We start from the raw sequence: 15,186 nt of genomic DNA on the forward strand, positions 1-15,186 counted from the left end.
TCACGTTCTGTCATTCAAATAATTTCCTTAATCTAAGTTTATCCAATGAATCATGTTTAATACGTGTTTGCCAACTTATATAGAATTACACTAAACATACCAAAAGATATAACACTTTCACCAATGTGTTGTTTTCCATTAACTAAAATAAAATTGCTTGACTGTTATAATAAGAACTACAGATGCCTTACATTTTCCGTTAGAAGAAAATATAAACAATTCATAGGCAGATTTGAATGCAGATTAATATTTGTAATATAGATTGTGTCACAGTTTAGAATATATTTTCCCTGAAATAGCATAATCATTGATTGTTGGTCATTAATCCGAAATAGAAATGAACGATTTAGAAATTTTATTGGTCCTATTTGGCAATTTGAATGCTGAATGTAATATCAAAATGTTTAAGTACAAATTAGTGCAGCGGTTTCAATCATATTTCAGACGAATTGTAGACATCCTGCTACAAACATTAAATTTGGCATATACCTCCCTCCACTATAACTTTTTTTAATTCAGATAGGGAGGCATTTGAAAAAATATTTTCACTTCCGGTAAAATCAAAAATGGCATATATCATACTTAAAACAGCCTAAAATCAAATGCTGGTATGTAAAAAGGTGTTATTATTATGCTTTTATCCTAATATTTGGTACAAACCTTTGTTATGTACTACTTTTCAATGTATTATATAGATTAATTATCTCCAAAAACCCTACTTCCGATAAATCTAATATGTACTAAAATAAGCGTATTTTTTAAGTAGGGTAATTGAAATGTGTTTAAATGTATTGCTAATAACATTGTATTGTGCAGTAACCTTTCTTTGGCGATTCTGATGGATACAATATATATAACATATGTCTTTAACCCCTTTGTCCGGTAATATCCAATATGGCGGACATAAAAACATCAATTTTTAATTTTAATATTCAACTTTTTCAAAATGTAAAAAATAAATATTTTTGTGCTGTTCATTTATTTTGTTGCTTTAAGTTATCCTGAAAACCAGTAGTTCTCTATAATATTTTAAAAAAAATAAGCAAAATTATAACACTTCCTTTAAAAAAACTATATGGCGTAAATTTCAAAGATGAGTCCTAAATACATATCCTCGATGTATAGATTTGCATAGATTGATTGAAACGAAATAAAGTCACTATTCAGGTTTAGTTTTCTGTAATTAGTTAATACTTCAGTTTCTTTGTGTATATCTCTTTCATATTCATTCGGTAAAATTTACTGTTTGCAATAGCATGAATTGTTCTATATAATAAGAATGTTCTTATCCCGGGCATAAAAACAATGCCGTATTTGGCGAAACCTTTTCAACTTTTGATCTTCAGTGCTGTACAACTTTGTACTTTTTTCACTTTCGATCTTTTATATCTGGGCGCCACTGGTGAGTCTTGTGTGGACAAGGCGCGTTTTTGGCGTATTGAACTTAAACCTGATGCTTTTTGTTATCTATTAATCATGTTTTCTTTGTCTCATATGTTCTCCTATTTATTTGTATTGTAGTCCTGTAATATTATGTTGTCATTTCAATGTTATATTTAACTTTGCCATTAAAGTGCGAGGTTTGGCATGCCATAAAACCAGGTTCAACCCACCACTTTTATACCCCTTTAAAAGTGTCCTGTACCAAGTCAGGAAGATGGTCATTGTTATATTATTGTTCGTTTCTCTGTGTGTTGCATTTTAACGTTGAGTCGTTTGTGTTTCCTCTTATTTTTGAGATATTGAGATAAGACGTGGCACGGTACTTGTCTATCCCAAATTCATGTATTTGGTTTTCATATTATATTTGTTATTCTCGTTGTGTTTTGTCTGATGCTTGGTCCGTTTCTGTGTGTGTTGCGTTTCGGTGTTGTGTCGTTGTTCTCCTCTTATATTTAATGCGTTTCGCTCGGTTTTGGTTTGTTACCCCGATTTTGTTTTTTGTCCATGGATTTGTGAGTTTTGAACAGCGGTATACTACTGTTGCCTTTATAAAGTACTAAAACATTTCTTTAATCACTATTACTTTGACACAAACACATGGTTGTTGTTTTTCATAAGGGTTTCTCGTTTCTCGTTTTTATATAGGTTAGACCGTTGGTATTCCAATTTAAATGATTTTTAAGGAGAGGGCTTACATAGGCTATATAGCCTGTTGCCCAATCCAATTAAATTCATTTGAATAAAATATTGTTTAAATTAATTACATTGAATGATTTTACTAAAGTAATTGTTGAGGCCTGTTATAGCTTACTGCTTCATGTGAGCCAAGGCTCTGTGTTGAAGGCTGTACCTTAACCTATAATGGTTTACTTTTATAAATTGTTACTTGGATGGAGAGTTGCCTCATTGTCACTCATACCACATCTTATTTGATTTTTTCATGTGATTATGGACTTTCCAAATTGATTTTCCTCTGAGTTCAGTATTTTTGTGATTTAACTTTTTCCTATGTCTAATTATTCACAATTATCACCACAAACACTTGAGGCAGTGCACGGGAGACCCGCTTTTTCACAATTACATCGACCGGGGCATCCTTTCTTACAGCCACAATGTACAAGCTACTGACAAGATGCTGAGGCATTAGGAAAAAAAATATTAAAGAGGGTTCTATTGGATCCTTTTGTCCCTTTGCCATCCAATAGCGCCTAGATAAGTAGCTTAAGAGCCAATTTCATGCTCGTCCCCCTTAACTCCCGCCTACGTATTTTGCATGTTTTACATGCTGGAAAAGACTTATACCAAATTGAGGGAAAAGCTTCAATTACCCTCCTGTTTGTGCAAATAATTATTTTCGTGTTAGCTGCGTTAACCAAATCGGACAACTTTGTGCGATCTTACAGTAAAACCACCGTGATTTAGTGTAATAAATCATCATTCTTAATGTAAGAGTCAATTCGTCAAATGCCATCGATGACTTCCATGCAGTCTTTTTTTTTTTATCTTTTCAAGCAAACAGAGAACCGTATCACAATCGGTAAATGCATGGATCACAGGAAGTGAGTGTGTGAGATTCTTTATTTCCTAGTGCATTCGAAAGATCATGGATAGATATTTATCCATAGCTTTTTCCCCTACAAAACAAAAGCTTTATTTCGTCTACCACGATGTCACGGAATAATTTACAGTAATGACACTATCATCATGTAGTGGATAATATAGAACAACCTAGGCATGTGTTGCTACAACTACCATACGCATCTAAAACATCAACCATGTTACAGTTTCAATGTGTTTCGTAATGTAGGGATATAATACCAAATCAGCATACTCGTTAGGAATCACCTTGAAACTGTACCAACAGTGGATTTAGTCTCGGATGCGTACATAGACAATAGTTTAAAGGCTGCTACAAGAAGCTAGGAGAAAAGGAAACCGAACGAGTCCAGGGTCAAAACAAATTTCTCAAAATGTTTCGGAAAGATTTCGAGAATAAGAACGAAGTTTTTAGTTTTAATTCATAGCAGCTTGTTCAATAACATTTTTAGGAGTTGTAGCAACAAATGCATATATATAGTATGTTCTGTGTTATCCATCACATAATGAAGTTTAGTACCATGTTCACAGTAAGAGGCTGACACTAGAATCATGATGCATGTGTCTGATGCAAAACACGGACTTAAATGAGTCATGAATCAAACAGTCAATACTTATGTTGCTGTCAGTGCTGTTTTGCTATTCCATGACATAGGGGCAGACGAACTTTGGCTTGCTATAGAGATCCGGAGTGGGACAAGCTTTTGATATATATAACAACCTTTCAAAATTAACTAGGCATTGAGTGATTACATGTTTGCTGGAAAAGGAAAAAAACTGTGTGCGTTACATGGGTGGCGTTTGAAGATGTGACTTCAGCATTAAGAATGATGATTGATCAGCCAACACCACCAGATATGGGTTTGATTCTGTCATTGGCAGAACGATACATGGTTTTACTGTCAGATCGAAAAAACTCATCAGATTGGGTTAAAGAAGTGATAAAACATCTGTTTTGGAAGAAAAGACTTATTAAGGCTTCTCCACGACTCAGTGCAGTCTTTTTCAGCATGTCAAACATGCAATATACCATGGCAGGTGTGAATGCGTAGCAAGCTTAGAAATGGATCTTATTTTATCTAGTCCAGACGCTTATAAATGGCAAAGGGACAAACATGATCCATGTGAACCATTTTGGACAACTCTGTGGGAGTCCTCTTCATCTTGTCAAGACCTTGTATATTATGGATGTCACGGTCTTTCAAAATCAGAAAATAAGACCTATCGTGCACTGTTTTATGCGGTTGTGGTGGTGATTGTGAATAAACATGTATTTCCTGCCATACATTAGTAATTCTTAACATGTTATATTACTTAAGTGACCTAATTGTGTTTTCATCAATCTATCCCAATCTCTACATCGAGGATACAGATTGAGGAATCATCTCTGAAATTTATGCCTTATGTGCTGGGTTTTTTTACCGGAACTTCTGTATTTAAACATTTTATACATAATAGTCAATTTATTTTTTTTGAAGATAAATTCGAGCCAAAAGTTTAGTGACCGGCGCAAATAAAAACTCTTTTTTTTTACATTTTGAAAAAAGTTGAATATTAAAATTAAATGCTGGTATATATATATATATATATCCGACATATTGGATATTACCGAAAGAAGATGTTTTAAAGACATATTTCCTATATATTGTTTCCATAAGATTCATCAAAGAAAGTTCCTGCACAATATAATGATAGTAGCAAAACGTTAAAACACATTTCAATTACCCTCACTAAAAATACGCTTGTTTTAGTACAATGTGCACCATGATAGATTTTACCGGAAGTACAGTTTTAAAAGTCTTGTAATCAATAAACTAAGTAGCACATAACAAAGATGTGTGCCAAAAATAATGATAGTAGCATGATGTTAATAACCTTTTAACATATCAGTCGTCAATTTTGGGCGGATTTAAGTATAATATCCGCCGTATTGAATTTACCGGAAGTGGTGCATTTTTTCCAATTGCCTCCCTATCTGAAAAAAAATAATTATACTAGATGAAGCTTTTTGCAAAGTTGCATGCTTGAATCGGGATGTTCACAATGGTTCACGAATCCGCCGTACTAATATAATGAAGCTGTTGGAATATGATGTCAACCAGTAATATTAGGTCGAATAAAATACTTATATCATATTCAGTTGGCATTGATTCTATGTCTGTTACTTATTCATGTTTCAATTTCTCTTTTATTGATCCTATATTATTTTATTTTCTTACACGTTGGTGTTAATTTAATTGAACCTATACATGAAAGTAGAACTATAATGTATTTGTTTTGTTTCTTAATATATGTTTTTTTCAGAATGAATCAATAGTACGATTTTGTCTGCACTTTTTATTATATCATTTGTCTAATGCATAAAAGAAGCGAATGAGAACGGATGAAACATACGTTTTCCTATCAAGGTAGATATGGCTATCCCATAAACGGTGTTTATAATTTTGTTTTTATAGATCAAGGAATTTCGTTTGTGGCATATCTTTGGTTATCTGCTAAATTAGTTAAATTTAAACTTAATATATATTTCGTTTTATGTTTTATTTTTTTTCAGACAAGGATATTCAACTGCCTTGGCAGGTTGACGGTGATGAATTCCAGAGAATGTTGTCACATGGGACATATCTGTCTTACGACAATCGCTTAACTTTAGGTAGAAAATATATAAAATAAATAATTTGAGAATTTATTTCACGTCTGTCAGATATTTCATACAGCAATAAAGAGTAAGACATCAGTGATAAACAATGTGTGCAACACATTATTTTTTCAAACTGCAAGGACGTCCCTACCTGTTGAATCCGCTTTCTTTTTCGGTCACCACCATGAACTCGTTGATTGATACAATTTGTCACTTTGTCAAATTGAGAAAGACGTGTGTTCGCACTCATAGATCAGGAAAGGACGTCTAATCTGTTAAATCGTAGGGTGAAAAATATATTTTGACCAACCATTCAAACTTTTAAACATCGTCTTCGAAAACCAGTATGTTCGATCGATTATGTACAAGTAAAGGCAACAGTTGTTTACCGCTGTTAAAAATTCATAAACCGATATAGAAAAAAAATTAATCCGGGTTACACACTAAACTGAGGAAAACGTTTCAAATATAAGAGAACTACGACACAACAGAGACACAACACCGAAACGAAACACGCAGAAAAACTTTAATGTAACTATGGCCATTTTCCTGCCTTGGTAGAGGGCAAACAGTACAAACAATTATTTCATTCGAATCTACCTGTAAACATTATATTATTTGACGCCATTTTATACAAGGTAAGAGTTGTCTCTGTGATATTGTTTTACATCATATTTTACTAGTATTGTTTTCGTATTGTGTCACAGATCAAATGTATTCGTTAAGTGCAGTGTATGTTTATCTGGTGTTTTTTTTTGTTTATATGTCATTTTAATCAAGTTAAACCATTTCAAATTATATTTAGAATTGTTACACTACTTTTTCAAGTTATTTTGAAAGTTAGCGCCCGCTGCATTTATATGCATTTTCCTAAGTAATAAGTCTGATGTTCAGGGGTTGTCGTTTGCTGATTTGGTACATAAACGTTTCTCACTTCTTGTTTTTAAATAGAGAAGACCGTTGTTTATCCTGTTTGAATTATTTTACACTTGTCATTTTTGGGCCTTTTATTGCTTGCTGTTCTTTGTGAAACAAGGCTCTGTGTTAAAGACCGTACTTTGACCTGTAAATGTTTTTGGTTTTTTTTACATATTTTGACTTGAATGGCGAGTTGTCTCATTTGCACTCATGTCACATCTTCATATTCGGATAAATCATATTTTTTCTCTTTGCTCTATTTGTTCTCAATCAGCTTAAAATATTCTTAGGTATACAATTTACAAGTGTGTTGCCATTTTATAAGATCAACTGTATTTGAAAACTTTATGTCTATTTACCTCTAAAAACATTGGTCACAGTCTACGACTAATATGAATTTGTTTTAAAAAATGCTTTTTGCCATTGATGTCCGATGTATGTGTTTTGTTTTACTGTACGGGGTAATATATAACTACATTATTATTGAAATACTTCGAGTCTTGTCAGTTTACATACTTAAATTATCAAATTGCGATGCTAGAAACTAACATTGTAATTTAATGAAAAAATAGGCTCCGTTTTGACAATTCGTTTACTTCCTCCTTGACCGATTGTTTCCTATTATCATGATTGTTATAAAATAGGTTTAAGTCATTTTCACATCGTTAAATCAAACTCTTATTTCGTTAATCTACCAAACGTGTTTGCGTCATTAGTAAAAATATAATACTTTATGATTACCGACCCAATTAAGGTCTACATAACGCTCAAATACAGTTAGTATAAATACAAAGTATTAGTGGTCAAATAATGGTTGCGTTATGTTTTTAGTCATGAATTATACAATGTAACTCTTGTGTAGTTTTGTAAAATGAAGTGCAAACCAAAAGTACCGATGAATGTGCCAAAAACAACTAAGATGTTTAAGAGTAGAAATCTGATAATTCAATATTTTGTAACAAGATATTAACCAAAATATATCTTACACGAAACATATGCGTTTCGTATGATTAAAAGAGGGACGAAAGACAAAAGAGGGACTGCCAAACTCAAAGATTGAAAAGAAACTGACAACACCATGGCCAAAACGACTTATCTGCCTAAATGCTTAGCCAACAATCTAATCATAGATTAGCGACAGGTTTTCCTGTCTTTTCAGTTTATTTTGTTTGATGTATCATGCTTTCATTATTCCTTTCATACATAAAAACTTCCTTTTTTGCAGTTCTTCAATTTACCGATTGAATATAATTGAATAATATAAACCATTTTGTTGACATTATACTTGTCTTTATATTTAGATGTTATATACCTTATTTTTTCTGTATGTCAAAGGTGGTCCATGTGAGGCTGGGAAAAGTTCTTTAGCAAGCTTGCTTATTGGCAAAGAAATTCCTCTAAAAAGGAATTTAAAAGACGGAATCGGTATATATTTTGGGAAGAATGGTATTGATATTGAAAAGAAGAAAATGGTTCGACTTCACGGGGGTATGTTTGCCATAAGGTTTATCGTGTTCCTTTTCAGATTTTTGTTTGTTTATTTTGCAATAATATTAAATAATCTATCGTTTTTCTTAACTCAACTTATTATCTGTCAACCAAGAGGGTTTAAACAAAAATTCGAAAAGGATTAAGACCTATCACAGAACGTATCTCTAGTTATACATTATCTGCCAAATAAATGATGACTCAGTCATAAAATAAATGATGACTCAGTCATAAAATAACAGCAGAGAAAATAATGAAATCTTGATTTGATGATTGATGTTTGATGTTGATTAACGGAAAGCGGTTTTTTGGTTGACCAAAAAAGGGTACGTCAATTTTGGCGGTTTTTATTTTCACAGATTCTTAAATTGAAATCAAATAATTAAGAGAACACTGAAATGGTTATATTTGTAAGTTTTGAATTTTGCCATTTGATTACGGTCTTTCCGTTTTGAATTTTCCTCGTAGTTCAGTAGTTTGTGATTTTACTTTTGTCTTTGTACAATGATGGCTTTGTCTGATTGAAGGCTAATGTATTTTAGTAATTAAATGTTGATACAGATTAGGACTACCGGCAACTTAGATATTTGTCATAGGTGTATAATTCCATGTACATGTTACGATTGATTAGTTACGAAATTGACTGGACCTTAACTGTACTATGTACTAATTATTTTATTAAAAAAACGAAACTGACTTTCAACTCTTATAATGATTTGATCATAGAAAAATAGATTGTTGTATTACAACACTGCTTCATCTATTAGAAAATACCATGCTTTAGCACACATTTTTTGTGGATTTTCATTTTTCCTACTTTTTTTTTATTTGTCAAATTAACAAATGATTAATCAAAAATAAATGTCAAACGGAAATTACCCGCTATGCGGTATGTTGTTGTCTTAAGATTTCAACTCGATAAAAGACTCTCGTGATCATCATGTTGTGTGGTGGTAATCTTTCACCTTACTTTCAGGGTTAATGAAAGAAAACATTCAAATACTACCCTCGCAATGAAATGTATTACAGGTACTAGAACTTGGGACAGGCACATACAAGCCTATTACGACAAAAAAATCAATTTTGATTATTGTGCAATGGAATAAATATTTGGAGAAAAAAAAACCAAGCAGTTGTAGATTTTTCGTAGTAATTTTCGTTTCTATATAAAAATTAAAGGTGGGTCCAAAGATACGAGAAATCACAATAATGAAACACATTTTTTGTCCCTCCTTCAACAATTACAATTATAAATACCCGCCAATATACAAATAGTGATTTTTTTTCAATAAGCCTACACATAATTCAATTGCTTTACAGTAATTTGTATATTTAAACATGTATTTTTTTGTACCATATCGATTTTTACATTTCGCCATTGCACAATTCAAAACTGAAAGTTCCTAATCAAATTGCAAAATCAAAGGATAAAATCCATCAAACGAATGGAAAACAATAATAGAGTTTTTAAGCTAATTGGATATGTACTGATTGGTATTAAATGATTTTTTTGTTAGTTTTATAAAGCTTTGTGATATAGTTTTGTTTTCAGTAATTACTAGATTTGATATTTCTGTCTTATAAAAGGCAACGGTAATATACCGCTCAGTAGAAATAAATCGATTAATTGAAAACAAGGTTCAACACTTTAATAGGTACAAAAAAAATGTATGAGCAAATAGTTCACATATAATTTGAAAAGAGTTGATGTGAAACAAATTTATTTTTATGATAATGGAAATAAATTGATATGTTAGATTTTGGAAGGTGTGTACTTTATCGACGAGATATTTTTTTCTGACAAAAAAGGAACATGTTTCCTTATAGATTGCTCAAGCGCACCCTTATCTCAATATTAAAAAGGGACGACGACAAAAACTTTTTTTATTAGAGGATTAATAATCTAATGAATTTCAAATCAAAAGTATAGTAATGACCACATTTTTTGACAGTTTCTATAGAGTAAATAGTTGGTCGTTGAAACTTACCAATGAACAACATTGAAAGGTCTTATGATTTGAATAAGGTTTTTAAATTTCCAATTTGTTCAAATTTTAACAACTATTTTAGGTGAACATAAACAGGAGGTTTTGGCCAAAATACTTCTACCTACGCTTTTTGACAATAAGGAGTCTGAACGAATTACAAAACAGGAAACAACACTTCAATCAGAAATTTTAGAAGAAGTGAGAAATGGGAGATATAGTACTAAAATAGCATCGTCAGACCTTATCGATTTTGGTGGGCACATATCATATGATTTGACAAATCAACTTAACATGCCACACCGGGGTTCATTTTTGTTGATGTTTGATGGCAGATTCGGACTAAATGATCAACTGGACGAATATTCAAAAGGGGTTACAGCTGCAGGTAAGTAGATTCTAAAAGTGGAAATGATCTCTCTTCTTGTATATACGTTGCTATTGGGTTTTCATGCTTCCTTAAAAAAGTCAGGCCATTATTAATCATTAGTTAGATAGTATTAGCTATGTCTTTGGAACGCCACAGCTGTTTTATGTAGAACTGTGTATTACTTTATGTTGTTTTGTTATTACTTGATGATAGTTTGTCTTTACTTCATATGGTTTAACATTACGTAATGATGTTATGATATCACCTACAGAAGAAAAAAAAATTGTTTTTAACGATAAATGTATCTATAAATGTACAGCCTGTCAATATTACGTTTACACTGACAGCAGCAATATAAGGCGAGACACAGGGTTCCGCGGAATAATTTTTAAAAACCTCTATACGACTGATTCTATTCGAGAACTAAGGGAAAACTACTGCAGGACCAAGCGGTTATTATCGTCTGCCGTTGCTCTTTTTCATACCAAATAATTCTGAACTACCACTCGAACTTGAATTTGAATTTTAACTCAATTGATAGCGATACCCATTCATATCACATAAAACAAACGCGAAATTTAAATCTGTTAAAAAAAAGATCAGGCTTTTTTCACAATGGTCATGTGATTTTACTTCATTAAGTAATGGGACATCAAATAATGAAACAAACACATCATTTAGTGTAAAATCGCCAAATTTTGAAACACTATTACGTAATGTTTAAACCTTGTATAAAATAGGCAAAACATCATCACAAAAAACAAAACCACATCATATAATGACCCAACAACATAACGTTTAGTCACAGTCACATCAACTAATGTTAAAACGACATTGACTAATGACACAACCTCATTAAAATAATGGTGAAACTACATCGAGTAATTACAAAAACCATATTGAGTAATGACAACACTACATCAAGTCAATACGAAACCATATCGTGTAATATCGAAATATCATTAAGTATTGACTATTCAATATTGAGTTATATCAAAATATCATAACGTAATGTCAAAACCATATCAACTAAAGACAAAACATCATTAAGTTATAGAAAAACAATAACGTAACATCAGAGTTCCACATTAGACAGCTTTGACATTCTATATATGTCCGTCATTCCACTCGCCCGACAATCAATCCTTCTTTACGCCCTTCACTTTATCCTTCCGTCCGCTCGTTATTAATTTTGTCTATCTTTGACCAGTCAATCTAGCATAAATTTGACCCTTACCTTGAAGTATTGCAACAGAAGATTTTAAAGTTTTAATCTTTAGCATTATACCCAAAATGTTTACAGAAAAAAGTCAAATAAAGTCTTACCTGAGGAAAATAAAAATTCATACAAAATCATAACTTAACTGCTTCTGTGCTACATAATGTGTTGCTTTTTGACATTGTAGCCATCTATTTAGTATAACAAACAACTCTGAAGGTGTTTTCATATCTTTTATCAAGCTACGACCTAGATTTCATAATTCATTAGTTGACCATTTATTAAATTTTTCACCATGTCAAGGTAAAGAATCTTAAATTGAATAATAACTAATTAAGTATATATTCTTCTTTTTGTGGTGTTACGTTTCTTTAAACAAGGTAGATGCTGAACAAACAAACAAATATAAACAATACCAAATATTTACATTATTTTTTTAAATTGGTCTCAAAGCCATAAATGTGCAATTTCTTGAATGGAATATGTGACAAAAAGAAGACCCATAATACTTTGGTTTTGTATCCTTTATGAGCAGACAATTATATAATATAGTCAATAACGAACTAATTACGAACTTATAACGCCATCAAAGTATCATACTTTACATGGATTCCAGACAATCAACCAAAAACTGACAAAAACGTCTCAATTGTGCGGAGTTACCATCATTTCCAATGTTAAATTAAATACTGATTTTGATTTTTCCTCAAGTTAGATTTTATGGGACTATTTTGTGTGTATTTGGGTCTAGATGCTATAGATTAGAACTGAAATTCTCTCTGTTGCAATTAGCTTGAGGTTCAAACTTAGATTGACTGGACTATCTTTCTGCTGTGTCCGCAAAAAATGTTCCTTTATATAAATGTTACTCTAATCTAAACATATTTATTTATAGTGGATTGGGAAACAAGTTTTACAACTTATATTAATCCCTTTCCACTTTGCGGGTGCGAGTGCTGCCTTGTAGCGGCATTAGCCTACTCTTTTTCGAAATCTACAAGGGTGTCTTTAACGTGCAAGAGATATGGCTCTCTCTTAACACGGGCCAGCCATTTATCGTCCCCGTCCGACGGACTATCATCGTTTCCTCAAGACCATACTCGCAAATGGTGTCAAGGGAGAGCCGAAAATTGAGTTCCTGAAATTTTCATCCCAAACGGGAATCGAACCAGGAACCTTTGTGTTAGTAGTCCGATGTACTTACCACTACACCACGGCTCCCCTGTTAAATGTTGAAGTATCCTGTAATGATTTGAATAAAATTATATTGGGTAAAGCTATTTGCAGAAATGAATGAGTCTATTATTCTTTAGAAAACAATTCACTGTGAATAAATTTATACATAGTATTTAAATTATACTTTCAGATGAATGATCTGCAATAATAATAATAATATATGTTTGATAGTTAATTGTAGCATATTTATGTGTTAAACCATTAATTTTGGAATATATTGTGCATACTTGGGAGTTCCAGTTGGCAGTGCTAGCTTTCTATTTGTTCCATTCCGAGACTGGATTATTAGTTTAAGATTTGCAAACATTTAGTAATGTCGTTGATTTTTTTTCCGTGGTTGACCAGTATTTAAGAAGAGAAAAGAATCTGAATTAGATAATGGGTGTTTTGTTATGTTGGACGGTATTGGAATTACATAATTTGTTAACTACGGAATCAATTGCGATACGAAGCGTGAACGGAGGGTTGAAACACAAAGCAATTTAAATATCGTAACGGCGTCATGTTAAATTTTATTTTTTTTTTTTTTTTCATTGATTTTATCTTTTTATTTTTCATACATCATTCATCGTCAGTTGATTTAGACAGCAAACAACTTATTTCTTTTAACCGCATATCATTCAAAAGAATGTCCACAGCCATAAAATCTGCTATAATATCGGTCAAGTACGTGTGTTTTGTTTTGATTTTGGTTTCAATTGGGTGTTTGTTGTTAGTTTCTTAAAATGAAATTCAAAATTTTTTCACAGCTTTGGGAATAACAAGTTCCACTTTCTGTCATGGATAAAAAATCATCTGGTTTTTAATTTGTTCTAGAATTCATATTTTAAACAATTTATTTATCCGAAAAAGAGAGAGCTAATTTAATTTTGGATGAGTCGTAAATAGAAATTAAAAACCAATTCTTCAAAGAACAATTGAAGGTCTTTCCACCTGGATAATAAGAATGAAATTTAAAAAAAGATCTTAGAAAAGGTCACTCCTTGTTGATATAATTTGGTACCTCAAACTGATATAAATAATAAAATAAGATTAATAGGTATATGCAACCTTAATTGTCTTATATAGAACAAGAAAGAATTTAAAGCAAAGGTCAACTTCTAGAAAGTCAGGTTGACCTTTGACCTTGACCTCAATATCAAGGTCATAGATCAGTTATCTCAAATCAAAAGACCCCAGGTCAATCACTTGTATGGTTGTGGAAAAATACCGACTTCAAATTCAAAAGGGGAGAAAACTCCTATAAGGGTTGACCAAAACACTTCGACTTAAATGGGTTGAAGTTGCCCCTTATTGTAAACAGTAATTTGGCAAACACATCATATCATTAACTGTTACAGTTTCTATTGAATATAGATTACAAGAAAAATCCAAAATTTATGATATGACCCTGACCTTCAACCTTGACCTCAAATTCAAGGTCATAGGTCAGTGAACTCAAAACCCCCATTACTCTACAACATCATTGGCCAAACGTCCATTCCATATGTTGTAAAACAAAAAAGCATCTCAGACGGCAGAAGAAAACAAAAATATGAAAATAAAAACAAAAGGTCTTTCCACGAAAACAGGATAGACCTGAAAAGCGAGGCTAAATTAAGGTAGTACCTGAAAGTCATACAAGATCGGTAAATAGTTCCATGTTCTATTTCAGTCATATTTACACGTTGGGTTGATTCTGTTTTGAACAACACTGAAGATAATGAAGAAAACATGCCAATGATTCTGTTCGCAGCAACACACAGAGACCTATGTAAGGTAAAACAGCAATTTAAAGAAGAAAGAATGTCTCACGCGCGTGTAAATTATGTAATAATGAACATAGAATTATCAAAACAAGTTTTGTCAAATATCAATATTAAAATATAACACGCAGATACTGGATATATATCATAAAGATCTACATATACTGGCCACAGAACAATTACACTGACTATATGGTCAACATAGACCAGATACAGGATTAGATAAACCGGCTTCAGGTTTATATACACTGTCTACAGTAACGGATCCAGGGAAAGGGTCCATGGGTAAAACCCACCATTTTAGACAATCAAAGCAATTGAATATGGAAATATGGTTGGACCCCCCCCCCCTTTTGCCCCTTTATCCTGTGTATAGACATGGCTACAGTTCTACATATACTGGTAATATGTTTATAGATACTTGTTATAGGTCTACATAAACTGAACCAGGGTATGTAGATAATGGACATAAGTCTACAGATACTGGCTACACGTCTATTGAAACTGGTTATATGTCTATAATTTAGATACAAATCTTTAGATGC

At 32.1% G+C, this 15,186-nt stretch overlaps 1 protein-coding gene across 1 annotated transcript in view; it reads left to right on the forward strand.

Moving 5' to 3' along the window:
• LOC134709993 (uncharacterized) overlaps positions 1 to 15,186 on the forward strand; it is a 162,760-nt gene that overhangs the window by 128,182 nt on the left and 19,392 nt on the right. The window contains exons 16-19 of the mRNA XM_063570122.1: positions 5,594 to 5,692; positions 7,934 to 8,086; positions 10,157 to 10,459; positions 14,551 to 14,654. Coding sequence (XP_063426192.1) covers positions 5,594 to 5,692; positions 7,934 to 8,086; positions 10,157 to 10,459; positions 14,551 to 14,654 — 659 coding nt within the window. The remainder of the gene's footprint in view (positions 1 to 5,593; positions 5,693 to 7,933; positions 8,087 to 10,156; positions 10,460 to 14,550; positions 14,655 to 15,186) is intronic.

Source organism: Mytilus trossulus, chromosome 3, assembly GCF_036588685.1.
Source record: "Mytilus trossulus isolate FHL-02 chromosome 3, PNRI_Mtr1.1.1.hap1, whole genome shotgun sequence".
In the NCBI taxonomy this organism is placed as follows: Eukaryota; Metazoa; Mollusca; class Bivalvia; order Mytilida; family Mytilidae; genus Mytilus; species Mytilus trossulus.